Source organism: Emydura macquarii, unplaced genomic scaffold (assembly GCF_026122565.2).
Source record: "Emydura macquarii macquarii isolate MOO-44397 ecotype Brisbane River unplaced genomic scaffold, CSIRO-AGI_Emac_v2 contig_2948, whole genome shotgun sequence".
Taxonomy (NCBI): Eukaryota; Metazoa; Chordata; order Testudines; family Chelidae; genus Emydura; species Emydura macquarii.
In genome coordinates, this window is record NW_027133085.1 from 5,084,742 (window position 1) to 5,099,233 (window position 14,492).

The 14,492-nt window shown below is 36.8% G+C and overlaps 1 protein-coding gene across 2 annotated transcripts in view; it reads left to right on the forward strand.

Annotated features, from left to right (window-relative positions):
• BAG1 (BAG cochaperone 1) overlaps window positions 1-14,492 on the forward strand; it is a 36,061-nt gene that overhangs the window by 8,967 nt on the left and 12,602 nt on the right. For both annotated transcript variants that reach the window (XM_067569832.1, XM_067569833.1), the window contains exons 2-6: window positions 2,865-2,993; window positions 3,810-3,892; window positions 5,005-5,118; window positions 6,350-6,457; window positions 14,333-14,395. In XM_067569832.1, coding sequence (XP_067425933.1) covers window positions 2,865-2,993; window positions 3,810-3,892; window positions 5,005-5,118; window positions 6,350-6,457; window positions 14,333-14,395 — 497 coding nt within the window. The remainder of the gene's footprint in view (window positions 1-2,864; window positions 2,994-3,809; window positions 3,893-5,004; window positions 5,119-6,349; window positions 6,458-14,332; window positions 14,396-14,492) is intronic.

Genomic DNA, 14,492 nt, shown 5'->3' on the forward strand with positions numbered 1-14,492 from the left:
CATGTTTAGTTGGCTCTTGTTTGCTTCACCATTGTGGTCGTTATTCTAATAAATAGTATTAAAATTAAAGTAGCTCATAACATTAAATTGTAGATTTAAAATAATTGGTGTTAAATTTGCTCTTCTATCAATCCAGTCAAGGGGAATTAACTTTGCTTCCAAAGCATTTTACATCTAGTAACTTAATTCAGATAGTTCTTCATATGAGTTTTGAAAAATCCATTCACTGGGGGATTAAGGCAGCATTTTTTGTGGGCAAGTGCCACCAACCTCTGCAGAACTGAAGCTTCCCCTTTAAAAAAAAAAAAAAAAAAAAAAAAAAAAAAAAAAAAAAGCATGCATCCCTTGTGGATACAAAGATAACATTCTGAACAAGAACTGAATGTAATCTGCAATGTTCTCTTCCTGCATTTGCAGCTGGACAGCTCTATTGTTTCAGTTGCTGCTCATAATTTCATTCTGCTGGTAGGGAGGGATAACAAACAGCAGAAGCAGGCAGTGGAGCTATTCTGTAGGAAAGATCCCATTCACAGGAGACTAAGGAAATGGCGCAGAAACAGAGACTCCCTTCCCTCACAGCAGCTAGAAGGAAATAGAGACTGATATAAAAGACAGAGCCACCAGGAAGGAATTCCAGACAAGCACTCTTCCTTTTCCCAGCAGCTGGGAAGTAATGGGTAATGGGTACTCCCCCACACCTCATATTGGACTATGACTATGAGGTTTAGTCCTCTGACTGTTAGGTGCCTGGTAAAATGTTCATGTGAGGGGATGATAGAAGGTATGTGTGAAGATGTGTGTGCATGTGCGGGCATAGATAGGAGTGAGAAACTGATGGAATAAAGTAAAAAAGAGAGGTATACAACATAGTTTTCGATCCTAGTGCATCACTTTGCATTTGTTCAGCTTAAAATCCATGAGGTATTGCCTAGACCTAATTTCCTAGTGTTTGAATTTTTTTGAAGATAACTACCATTTACAGTATGAACTATTTGAGTCTCATCAGTAAATGTTACCATTCTGCAGGAACAGTTGTACTTTTCGTCATTAGTAGACAAATTGACAAGCAATTGCCCTGGTTCTAAACCAGGAGGTACTTCACCTAGTCATTTCTCTACACTGCAACCTACTCCCATTCACAGTGAATTTATGATTATAGCCATTTAACCAATTTGCTGCCCAGTATATTATGGTGTGATGATAGTTGCTAAGGTCTTGACTACATTACTGTTGTAAGCTAAAATTTAGCCATCACCCCTAACATCCACAAAGATCATTTTGGCCTAAAACTGGTCAGATCTGGGACCAAGTTAGACTTCTTCAACTAATTTTGAAACTAATTGGAAAAAAGATTCCTTAATTTGATTGCCTAAAAATACATATGTTCAAAAAGTCTATCTTTTTTACCATTTTGTAGCAAATAATTGGTAAAGAAGGAGAGAAATAGCATTTATTTTATTGGATTCCGTAGCTGTCCCAGCAACCCAATTTTATGGATTAAAATCAAATTTAAAAAATTACTTTTTATTTGAGAACATTGCTGGGGTTTGCAAATTGTAATGATGTTAATATAGCATGTCAAATAACTATTGAAAACAAATTTTCTTTTAAAATAAAAAGTAAATCTTTAGCGCTCTTCTTGCAGACGTAAATCTAAAGAAAAAGATTTTCCTAATGGAGTTAATTGGGGGGCAGGGTTCCTTTCTTTCTATAGATCTCGAAGTCCATAGGAAGGGAGGAAATGCCCATCCTGATTTTCTCCCAGACCCGTTTTATCCAATCTTCACTCCCTGTGAACCTTCTGAAGTCAATGGGCAGGAGTTCTGTTCTGCAGACCCTAGATCCATGAGGGTGGAGGGCAGGAGAAAGCAGCAAGAATGGAAGAGGAGAGCTTAGGGGCATGTTTCTCCTTCCTGTGGATTTACTGATGTTTGCAAGAGATGAGACCTCTTAGGGAGCCTGAAACACCCTAAAACTTCTTGAGCCTTAGCTGACTTTTAGTCCCTATTTTGGGAGAGGCTAAGGAGCCTTCTGAGATTCTGGGTGGGGCTTGATATGCCTCCTCAGCATTGCAGGGTTAGGACTTGGATAAACCTCAGTGGACCTTATATGGATGAGGATTGGAGTTTTTCACAGGAGGTAAATATGCTGCTCAGGTTCAAGGGTAAGGAGCGTGCCTGGGAGAGTAAAGAAGGGAGTTTTCACTCCCTCTTCTAGATGGAGCAGCCTGGGGAAGTGGGGAAGGAGGTGATCGCTCCCCATGTTCTCATGCAGGAGGGCTATGGAGCAGCAGAAAGAGTAAATAGATTCTTCTTTGTTTTACTGATTCCCCAAGCTTCCTGTCATCAACATTCATCCCTTTTTTGTGGATCTTAGGAGACCTACAGGTTACTAGACATTACAAAGCCTACCAAAAAGGAGGTATATTCCTGTGTACCTCCTAACCTCTGAAGAACAGTAGCCATGATCCTAAGGACTACTGAGGCTTTGAAAGGTGTAGGACTCCCTTTTTGCAGACCTTAGGATGTCTGAACCATCAAGGCTCTCCTCTGGGGGATGGTGACTGGGAACAATATTTAGCTGGAGACTTTTGGTCTGTAGAACAAAGGCACATTCCTTGCCTCCCAAACCTCCCCTCCTGCATTTCTCCTCCTGTTAGCAGGAACAGGGCTCCTTGCTTGTACAGCCTACAGTCACTTTACAAAAATGGAGAAAATTCCTATACAAAACTTAATGATGTTAAGACTGTAGACAGGTTTGAGTGAATGTTGTCTTTCGAGATCATTAAAATTAAATATTAGACCCATTCAGCCTCATATTTTCTAGTTAAGGTTCAACTTAATTGTTGGTTGTCTTTCTTTCAGGTAATGAAAAACATACTATTCAGATTGCTTCTCATCAGGAAGACAGTGAACCAACACTACAAGACATGGCTCTGCTTATTGAACAAGTCACTGGGGTTCCAGTTCCTTTTCAGAAACTAATATGTAAAGGTAGCTAATATTTAAAAATGTTTCTCATATGTGTCCTAGATTCCACATTAAATCCCAATTCTCATTTATATGAGGATTAATTTACCTATCTCTTCAACATTTATTATATTAATCACATACATTTTAATTCTCTTGTCAGTCCTAGAAATGACCATGAATAATTTAATATTTTGACATATTAGATTTATGGATGATATGGGAGGGAAGGATAATTAATTATAAAACTTCTGGATTTTATTTGAGCAGGTTTTTACCAGGAAATCAGTGTTAATGTCCGTTTCATACTTACTAGTTTAAAATGAAACCTCAGAATTGTTCCTGCTGCTTTCAATTTCTTTACCAAGTCCATCAGCTGTGAGCCAATCCTAATGAGTCTCATATATATGAAGCAATGTAACTCCTGGGAAGGGGGTACATGGATCATCCAAAATACTGAAAAACAGCCACTGGCAAAAAAAAAAAAGAAAGGCCTAATGAAGATTTATTTTGTAAATTTAATAGTGTAAATGGAAATCCCTGGAAAGCAAAACAAATCTTTTCTGTCTTCTTCATTTTCTGTGGTACTTTTCATCTAAATCAGCTTGAAGTGTACACAATTTGACTCAATTCCTTTAAAAGGCAGTCTAAAATGTTGGAAATTTTTATTCAAAATGAATAATTTATTTTTAAAGCAATTACTGCACAGTATTAAATATTCATTTATGAAACAACAAAGCATTTTGGACTTCATACCCTAAATCCAAGTTAAAAGTACTACTTCCCATTTTTAAGATGGCTTGTAGTTAATAAAAGAATAATTGTTTCCTTTTTTCCTAGGAAAGTCCCTGAAAGAAATGGAACAGCCATTATCAGCACTTGGAGTTAAAAATGGTTGTAAAGTCATGCTGATTGGGAAAAGGGTATATGTCACTTTATGAAGTCTCTTCCTGTGTTATCCTCACTCATATCTACTGATATGCCTCTTTAGGAGCTTTATCACTGCTTGTGGTGAATCTGCTCAAAATGAGTGTCAGCTTAATGAAAGTGAAACAAGTGTACCACATATTTACTTATATAAGAATGCACTGTGTGTGCGCATCTGGCTGTGTACACAGTTCTTCATTCTCTTGTCCTACAACTAATAACTCTGTGCCTCCTATGCATTTTTTTAAGTTGCATCATATGGTGAGCCCCTGCCTATTTGTCATCCTAACAACATGCCTGAATCTCTTCTGCATGTCTGCTCTTTTCTGCCTTTCTTATTGTTCAGGAACATTAAGCAGAAAGCTAGCTGTAGGTGTTGATTCTGGTACCAACCACTTACAATAAATAGGGATATGACTATGTCACAGTGGTCACCATTGTCATGGAATTCATGAATTTTTCCATTTATATGGTCCCTGCTGCTGTGCTTTAACAGTCTGTTAGTTTGCTTTGATTAGCAGCTGTTCATTAACCATTTGTTAATTTGCTTTTATCAAGTCATGTTTCAAAGAGGATTAGAGCATGGGAATGCCTGGCAGCAGGGCTTGCAAGTGCCGTGACCACAGCATGAATTATCTATTTTTTTTACAATGTCTGTGCTGTGAGTTATGCATCATTTTACCATGACAGAATCATATCTCTAACAATGAAGTGGCAGCTGGTTTTGCTAATGTCACCAGCTGCAGGCAGGAAAATTGTTGCCAGTAAGGAAGTTAAGCTTTATAATGAGGCAATAATATTAATAAAAACCATAAATTCTTGGTCCTTGATTGGTCTTTCCCTTCAAATTAATCTCATACTGTATTTATATGCAATATATCAGTTCCAGTAGAGAGGATATTCATAACTGAGCATTATAAACTGATAGCTTATTTGATCGAATATTGAAAGTAGGCAAGTTGATGATGCTGAACCTATGACAGTGAGATGATGAAAGCATTCGTTTTTATGTTAAATGTTATCCCATTATCATTTAACTCAGATAGGTTGTGACCTGATTGATTTCAAGATAAATGATTTATTTTGTCATTTTTTTAAAACTATACAGAATAGTCCAGAGGAAGAGGCGGAATTAAAGAAATTAAAAGATTTGGAGAAATCAGTGGAGCAAATAGCTAACAAATTAGAGGAAGTTAATAAAGAGTTCACAGGCATCCAAAAGGTAAATTCCTTCCTTGTTCTTAAATCTCATATATTTGTGTAGTGTACTCTTCTTATTTCAGAAACAATTGCCATGTAAGGTGGTTTGTCTTTCCAGTAGTGGTTTGGATTTTAACCTATTATAGAGGACATCTGTCAAGCTAAGTTTTTCTAAATGCTAAACTTATTTCTGTCTTTCCAAAAGAGGGGAAAATATGTAGTTATTGTTGAAAAAATTAATTAGTACTGTGTTTTAAACAAATTATATCCTTTAGATTCAGAGAAATATGAACAATAATAAAACTTAGCTCTTCTATAATATTTTCCATTCAAAGCCGTTTTCCTGATTCATTTGCCACTGAGTGACATCACAAGTACCATAAAGAGAGGGAATGAAAATATAGGTATAGAAATGATTGATTCTAACATCTGTTTAAGATGATTGTGATGTCATTCACTGGCAGAGTAACCAGGAAATCTGCAGTTCCGATTTTTCAGGATTTTAAGGAAAGTAGTTAGTCTTTAATTTTTGGTGAAATTCATTCATTGCAATTTTTTAAAGTAGTGGCATCAGGTTATTTTTATTGTAATAGTCCTATAGCCCCTGACTGAGTTTGGGAGTCCATTGTGCTAGGAAGTATACAAGCACATAGTAGAAGACAAGACAGACCCAGCTACAAAGACAGACAAAGGAATCTTGAGAAATTTTACAAAAAAGTTTTTGGGATTTTTTAAAAATACCTTTAATTCATAGTTCATGTACTTTAGGCAAAAGTTGGCAAAAGAATGAGAATACTAATGGGTTAATTGTCAAGGTGGTGTGTGGATTTAGTTGCAAGATTTCTGTCAACAATTTTGAGAGTCGTGTGGCTTCCTCATTGCACTGCATGGGAAAAAATTAATAACCAAACTAATATTTGAACAGACCACTACTTCATAAAAGTTTTGGTAGCTATGCAATTGTTAAATTTTAGGGTCATTATATTGATTCACTTATTTTGATATGGGATGTTTATTTGGGAGGACATGTACAGAACTATATTAATGTTTGAAAGAGGTGTAAGGGAGAATAAAAGAGTGACTGCATTTTGAGTCTTCTGCTTTCTCTTTTATTTTAAACAGGGTCACTATTCTTAAATTGAAAGTTATTTTCACTAATGATAAAATAATTAAAATCTCTAAATGAAAATTTTTATTTAAATGGCAGCATGTGTGCGCCTTGGAGTATGGAATAATTTTTTCTTTTCATACAGGGTTTTCTAGCAAAAGATCTTCAAGCTGAAGCTCTTAACCACTTGGACAAGAGGATAAAAGGAACTGCTGAGCAGTTCATGAAGATTCTGGAACAGATGGATGCCATTGTGAGTAAACAATCACACGAAGGGGTTGTTGTATATTCCTTAAAACAACCTTTCAGTTTCTTTTTTTTTTTTTTGTATTGTTTGTTCTCCATATGATATTTTTAAATACTAACAACAAATTAGTTTTTTGGTTTATTTTGAAAAAACAAGTTAATTGGTTTGCTCACTTTCTTCAGTACCCAATGCTTGTCCCAGTGTGTCTTCAATGACCTCTTCATTTTGGTGTCCGTGGTAGCTCCTATTTCTAAATGGTGACATTAATGTCTATGTAGGTATCCCAATACTACAGAAGAGCACAATATCGGGCTGTGGTCTGTAAAGAACACATGAAATGGGTATCCTTTACTCAGGTTTTACCCTTTTTCATTTGTCCTGACAAAGCCTATGAAATTAAAATAGGTTACAGTAACATTAAGGGTCTGACAGAAACCAGGAAGACACTGTCTCTGTAATGATTGTTTTGGGGACAGGGAAGGCACAAACAATGGTGAGCCTTCTGGTTAGTCAAAACATGGATTTCTAATTTTAATATTTAAGACATTTGCAAACTGAGGACTGGATTGATTTCTGTGGAGTGTGTCAAGGTACTTGTACAGCCCTCATCATTGCAGTATCTGAGTGTGTCACAGTCATTTATGGATTTTATCCTCACAGCACCTATGTAGGGTAGTAAGTAGGATACCTTTCCCCTTACAGATGAGGAAGTGAAATACAGGGTGGACTAAGTGACTTGCACAAGGTTACAGTGTGTCTGGGCTGGGAATTGAACACAGATGTCCTGAGTTCCAGTACCCTATCCCCTGGATCATGCTATCTGGAAGAGTTCCCTTCCTTCATATAACTATTCTCACTTATAGTGTTTTTGCAGTCGTAATACCTTATGCCTTAATCCAGGAGATGAACTTGCACAAGGTGGGTCCTTGCACTCGCACAGAGCCCCATTGATTTCAGCAGGGCTCCACACGATCTAAGGTGCTCTGCCTTTGTGGATCCAATTGCAGGATCAGGGCCTTAGTTTCTTTGTAATAATGGGTTACAGATATAAAGCCCGGGAAACTGAATTCATTGTAAAGGGGTGCTTTAATTTGACCCCCACCGAAACTCTTGACAGTGTGTGTCTGTTGTGAGCACTGAATAGGGTTCTTAGGAAACTGATTTTTAGGTGACCTTATTTGTTGCTTTTGTACTGCCACAACTTTAATAGTAATGTAAATTTTGAGGTTTTATTACTAGGGGCATAGTTTAAATGATCACAAAATGATTTTTTTTAACATTATTAAATACACTGATTTTTCTGTATGTAACAGCTAAAAGATTTAAAACTCAAAAAATAAAATAAGTCTTCATTTTTTTACAGATTCCTTTATCCTTTTCATGTATAGAATCTTTCACAGGGGAAAAAAGCTTGCTTGACAGTCTCTCAAATGATATCAAATGTCCTTGTTTGGTAAAACAGGGAATTCATTTTAGGTAGCGGACGTCACATCCTATAAATTCCTAGGTCCCAGCATCTAATAGTGATGATGACAATGACTGTGATGAAGTTGGTCAATGAGTTGATGATGCTGCTGCCATGCTTTTTTGCCATGTTCATAGCTCACTGCCATGCTAAGTAAGTTGCCAAGTGCTCATCCAGATAAGTTGGCAACATTGTCAAAGCATATTTCTGATGGTTCTTATGTAGACAGATTTCTGTTTTAAGTAGATTTTGTTCAGTTATTGTACAAATTTTGTCATCTTGCAAAAAGCCTTGAAATCCCCTAATCAATGGGTTTTAGTTCAAGCTCAATTTACACCATTTCTTTGACATTATCTGCTTTCTTTCAAAAATAGTTTGAAGGTTCAATAACCTTCCTGCCATCTTTCACCATTTCAGTCTAAGCACAGCTCTTCAAGCCTATCCTACAATAGCCATACCTAGGAATGAAAAGGTAGTTACCCTCCAAGACCAGTCAAACTGTAGCTCCTTCTGAGATTGCCAGTCCAGCTTGTCATTTGTCCTGCTGACGCTTGTGCTTTAGGAACAAGGCTGAAACCACATAAGTTTAATTCATGTAGGACATGGAACAGCTTGTCAGACTATATCATTTTTTGTTCACTACTAACTTGGGTTGGATTTTAATCTGATTTAGAGGTGAATGAATGAATGGCTGTATATCTTGAGCCATCTAATCCTCAACTTTCATATGTTAATATAAAAGAATTTGAGTTACACAGCAAGTGCCAAAAGCAAACAAAAATTGCTACCTTCAGGTTTTTTATCTTGCTTCCTCACTGAGAATTTAAATCCTGGATTGGCCAAACTAATCTCAGAGAACTAAAGTTTCTGGTATGGTTCCCTAACTTCAGTGAGAAGTCAAGAACTAAAATCAAATGTGACCAACTGGAAGGAATTCAGGCTGTCCTTCAGGTTGAACTTCTAGTTAGTAGTCAGCAAAATATCTTCCGCTCTTTGAAAACACTTTTAGCTACTACCTTGGAAATCCACTTTCACTTCATGGCCAGAGGAGAAAACTCTCTCTGATACAAAATATTATCTACAGCATGTCAGACGGGACTTTCAGCTTCAGTTAGGGCTATAAGATTTTAGCAGTTTTGCAAAGTTGGTGATTTATAGGAAGTATTGAAGTGTCTGTTTTGAAGACTTCTGCCTTTTGTGGAGGTGAAGCAATCAAAGTTAAAATCAGTTGTTAAAAAAAGTGATCAGTTACAATTTACATCCTGGTTGTTGTTCCTTATTTGTATTGTAGTAGTGCCTAGGAGTCCTGGAGTAGGGCCCCATTTTGTAAACAGTACAAACCAATCAAAAGAGAACCTCTGCTGTGCAAAGAGCAGTTAGCTTGATTTCACCTGGTAAGTTTTAAGTGATACATGCAATTCTATATCTTACCCATGTCTGCAATGAAATTTTAATTGCAAATTCATAATTGATTACTGATGTCCTTGACTTGTGTAAAGGGCAAAATAAACAGAGGTGTCTCACCAGAACAGTGGTTTATGTAAGATGTGTGGAAGACATTTTTCTCCAGAGTGGACATACCAACTATAGTGAGGACACAGTTCTTATCTTAAGAAGACACAGAAAATATTAAAACAAATTTACATTCTGAAAAGAAATGGATTTGATCAAGAAAATACCAAGTTAGCGAAAAGAGTGTGAATTTATAGGGAGCAAGCTCCATATTTATCTGCTTTAAGATCTCTCACTCCCTCCCCTTGACTTTTAACCCATGCTGCACTTTTCACTTCATACAAATTCTAGTTATGTTCGAATTAAATACAGATGATTTTGGCAAACACCCCAAGGGTTAAAAGAAGATATTTAATATTATGGTGAAGAAACATTTGTTAGATGTATTCTGATATACTGGGATCACAGATATTTCATGTCAAGACAAAACCCTCAGTGCTTAGAATGATGCACGTTTTATTTCTGAAGCTTTGTAAATTTCTCATTTTTCTTAATTGCAAATATTTACCTTTGTAAACATTCCTTGGTGTCCTAATGTGAATAATAAACATAAAACCAAAGAATTTGGGGAGAGTTTCAAAAGTACATAAGCAGGTAGACACCATTTTCTTTAATGGGAGTGGGCACCTACCTGCAATTTGTGCCTTCAGAAATCCCCCTATTTATATTATATCTGATTATTATTATTGTCTTTGTTTAGAAGCTGCTCAAATATCTGCATAATTATTAAAACTGGGATTTAATGATGTGGTGTGCTTATGCAACTTACTCACCAGATGTAAAGTCACAATAAGACTATGGAGAGAGTGTTATAAAAAAGCCACACACTTTAATACTATGAACCTTAAAGGTACTATATTTAAGTAGCAAAAACTATTTGCTGTAGATCTATGCTCATATTCATTTACAAGCTTTTCACGATTTTTTTAAGCATTTGTGAAACAGAAATGCTAAGTTAGAGAATGGAATTAAAAGAAGAACGTAAAAGTAAAATTTCCACATGATTCTAAGACCTGTCACTCCCAAGACAGACGGTCATAAATATAAATTTGAGTAGCATTTAGTACATATATATTAACTGGCTATACCTGCATGATATTATCTGTTATCTGAATCGAGCCCAACCCTAAGAGATGTATTCTCCACTTGCATTGAACTGTGGACCCAATCCATTGTCCATTGAAGTCGGTAGAAAGATGCTTATTTACTTCATTGGTTATTGGATCGGGATCTCTGAGGAACAAAAGTGAATAAATTGCTCTTTGAAATTAATGCAGGTTAGGAGAAGAGAGGAAAAGGAGTTGGAGAAACAAACAACAGAACACACAGAATAGAAGAGGCTCCCTGCACAGTATTGGAATAAATTATGCAGTAGAAAGTATACTATAGCCCAAGCACTGCTCTGCAAGAAATGCCGCCACCAAAGCTTAAAGTTCAGTTGGTGAGAGAGCCTTGCATAAGCATTGCCTAGGGTTAGGTTAACTTTACTATTAAGCTTGATTTTAATTAAATATTGAAATGTTATTGTGACTTAAGGTTTAACACCAGCTTCACCTGTTAAACCCTGAATAGTTGGACAACGTATTCCTGGAGAGGAGACGTAAACTGACTAAGGTAAAACAGAGAGACTCTGGAATTTAATTTCAGTGTAAAATTCTTACTCTTCATTAATTTACCTGCAAACCACTCTTTAAACAGGTTGGCAAGTTAAGACATGAAGAGCTCCAATTCCACTCCCACATGGAACCCTGTTGAGGGTGGATTTAAAAACAGATGTCAGTGGGCCTTTGTACAGGCACAAGGGTCGGCCTTTGTGGATATGGTTACAGAAGTGGGGCCTAAGATTTTAAATGAATAATCTCTGAATGGCTCCTTTAACTGATTTAAAGTTCTCCTCCAGTTCCAAAATTCATAGTTTTATAAATGGACATTTTGCTAACTCTTGATTTAATTTATCAATGAATAAACCAGACAGGAATCAGCTACCTTTAAACAAACTCCCCCTCACCATTAATGAACTGTCAATTCTGTTCTAATTATTATAGATAATTACTTTTGAGAATAAGTTTCAGACTGCAGAAAACACTTCCCTGGGCAAAAAGCAAGTCTCCATCTTGTAGAAAGTGTAACCTGTGTTGGAAGCTCTTTGCCAGTCTTCAGACACATGAAGACCTTGTAAAGGAACTAGCATGTTGTCTTATTTCCTATTTTTCTTTTTCCTTTTAAATTTTTAAAAACTATTAAAATCTTTAAATTACTTTGCTTGTCTAAGTCATAGTATTCCCAGGGCACAGTAAGAACCTCTGTGACAAATAGTGGGATCACATCCCTGAATTTGAGAAACAATTAATAATTAGGTCTGCCTGATCTCCATTTTGCCAGATTATAATTTGTGGATAAAATTAGTCTGGTACTGAACACCCTGACTCTTTAAATGTCTCTTTCGTACCCTCACTAGGTATGGTATTTTCATTACCAAAATGGTTTTTCATTATAGAAAATCAGATAGAAAAGACTGTATGCTTTCATTCAATAAAGCAAAATTTCTTACCGCAAAAGAAATCCACTAGAAAACTTTGCTCTGAATTATTTATATAATAAAAAGATAACTTCAACTGCTTTAAGTGGCAATTATATTGCTCCAACGGCTTTGATTTTTATTTAACACAGTTATTTTGTTGGTATTTATTTTTGATTTAGCGTTGATGTTTGAACGTGTTGGAGTTTTTTTAAATGATTTTTTCATGGTTTCGTAGTGTCATCAATAGATACAATTTTTGAAAGAAAAAAAAAAGTAGACTCCCCTTAATCAGCCTGCCTCATTGAAATAGAAGGATGTACTAAGGGAGTTACAACGCATAAGGGTTCATTTCAATACATTGTGCTGGGGAATGTGTCATTAATTGCTTTAAAAGAAAATCTTGGTGAACAAAACTTACACATTAGCTATTACAAAAGGCCAGTCTGACATCTAAAATGATAAGTATTTAAAAAGTCAAATGTTGGAAGGTGGACATGCAATTGACTTGCCATGTCATAATGTGGCTCTTGAGTGATTAAGCCATTATGAGAATATGTGTTTGATGACCTCCAAGAATTGCTTCACGCACTGGTGTAGAGCTGCTTCTGAATCTGCCCTGTGCTGTAAGTCTCTGAAGACCATGTTAGGTAAATAAACCCAACTGATTAGATGTAAGATACACTCCAGTGAGAGATATTAGACACTGGGAACCAATAGATTCATGGAATGAATGGATATGTTTTCTAGCAATTATACAATTTACCACTCCATCTTATGAGGTGAAGGAGGGAGATATGGAGGATTTATGGATTGTATTATGACAGGACTTGGAAAAAATTTACTTTTCAGAGGCAAGTAGGAGAAATTCTCTGTTTAGTCCTGGGTGGTGGTAATTTCAAGAATTTCTCAAGAATGTAAACTTTTGTTAAAAAAGAAGTGTCTATCCTGATGATTCCAGAATAACTTTGCAAAGGTGAACTGCAGCAGTGCTTTCTTCCTGAGTCTCCAGATGGACTTTTCTGATGCCTCTGCTACTGCTCATAGTTTCCCCCACCATCAGAGAGAAATTAACAAGAACTTGTTTAGTTTCATTAATGCCATGCTGAGCCCTGTGGGCAGTACTGAAAATTGACAAGAATTATATCAACTTTACACTGCTGCAGCTTTGGAAAGCCTTAGCAGTTATTGGAGGTAAAGGGGTAGAATCCCCCACTTCCCCCCCCCCCCCCCCCCCCCCCCCCCCCAAAAAAAAAAAAAAAAAAAAAAGGCCTCAGACTGGGGAGAGGCTTGAGTAGCAGAAACCACTTCCACTTAAACAGTTAGGGATCTCTTAAGATGATATGTGGGAAAGAGAACTCCTTACTCCTCCACCAGCCAGGGGAAGTGGGAGTTAGGGGAATTTCAGACATGTATGAGCACGTGGCTGATGCTAAGGAAGGAGCCCCAGAACAGATCCCAGGAGCACAGCTCTTTTCTTTCTCATCAGGAGTATATGTGTGGCATCTGGGAGTAACTAGTGAAACTGGGTGTTTCTAGTAACATTCATAGTGTGCTAAGCATTAAGACAAAAGAAGGCACGACCCAAGAGTTAACCCTAGACTTCACTGGTGCCCCATACCCAACTTTTTATAATGACCTCTGGCTCCTGGTTATCTAGTATATTTCAACTCTTATAGTAAATTAAAACACAGTGTAAGAGAGTGCTCATTAGGCTAGGGATAAAGGAAAGGATTGTTCCTCACCTCTTCTTCTGGCCTACTACCCTGAAAGATTAAGCACCTGGAGGTCCAAAGAGGAGGCCTGATTGCTTCGCACACCTCAGAATCAGGCTCTATCTTCTTGCAATTTATATGTAATTATTCACCCACAGCTGTACCAGTTTTTCCTGTTACTTAACTTTGTCTAAAACTACCACATTAATGGCAATAAAAGCCCTGTTTAACTGACCCTTCCCCCCACTTTCCTCCAGTACAAAGCATTTAAAACTTGTTAAAACAAACAAATGCCTCAAGTTGTGTAGCAAGTGTCATGAGCCAAGAAGCTGAAGCAATATAAAATGAACAAAAGGATGCTCACCAAGGAACTTATGCCAGTAAACACCAATTCACATTTGTTAACTCCTGTGAATAAGTTTGCAGAGAAGACCAAGTGTGTAGCTTTAAATGGACTAGCTGTGTCATTGAACCCTCATTATTTAGACTTTTGGAAATACATTCCTTTGAATCCCAGTTAAGAGGACGTGCCATTAACAGGATGCATGTTAAAAGGATTCCACTGTATAATTGAACGTTAACGTATATATTCACATACAGCTTTTTCCTTATGTTTTGTACATTGATTTCAAGATGAAGCAACATCAAATTGTTCATGTATTATACTGCAGAATCTACCAGAGAATTTCAGTGACTGCAAACTGAAAAAGAAGGGGTTGGTGAAAAAAGTTCAGGTGAGTCTTTCATTAAATAAACGTTGGGCACTTGCACAGCAGCATTTTGTGTGATCTGCTAAAATAAAAGGTCCAGGGTTAGGGCTTGGATTTCCAA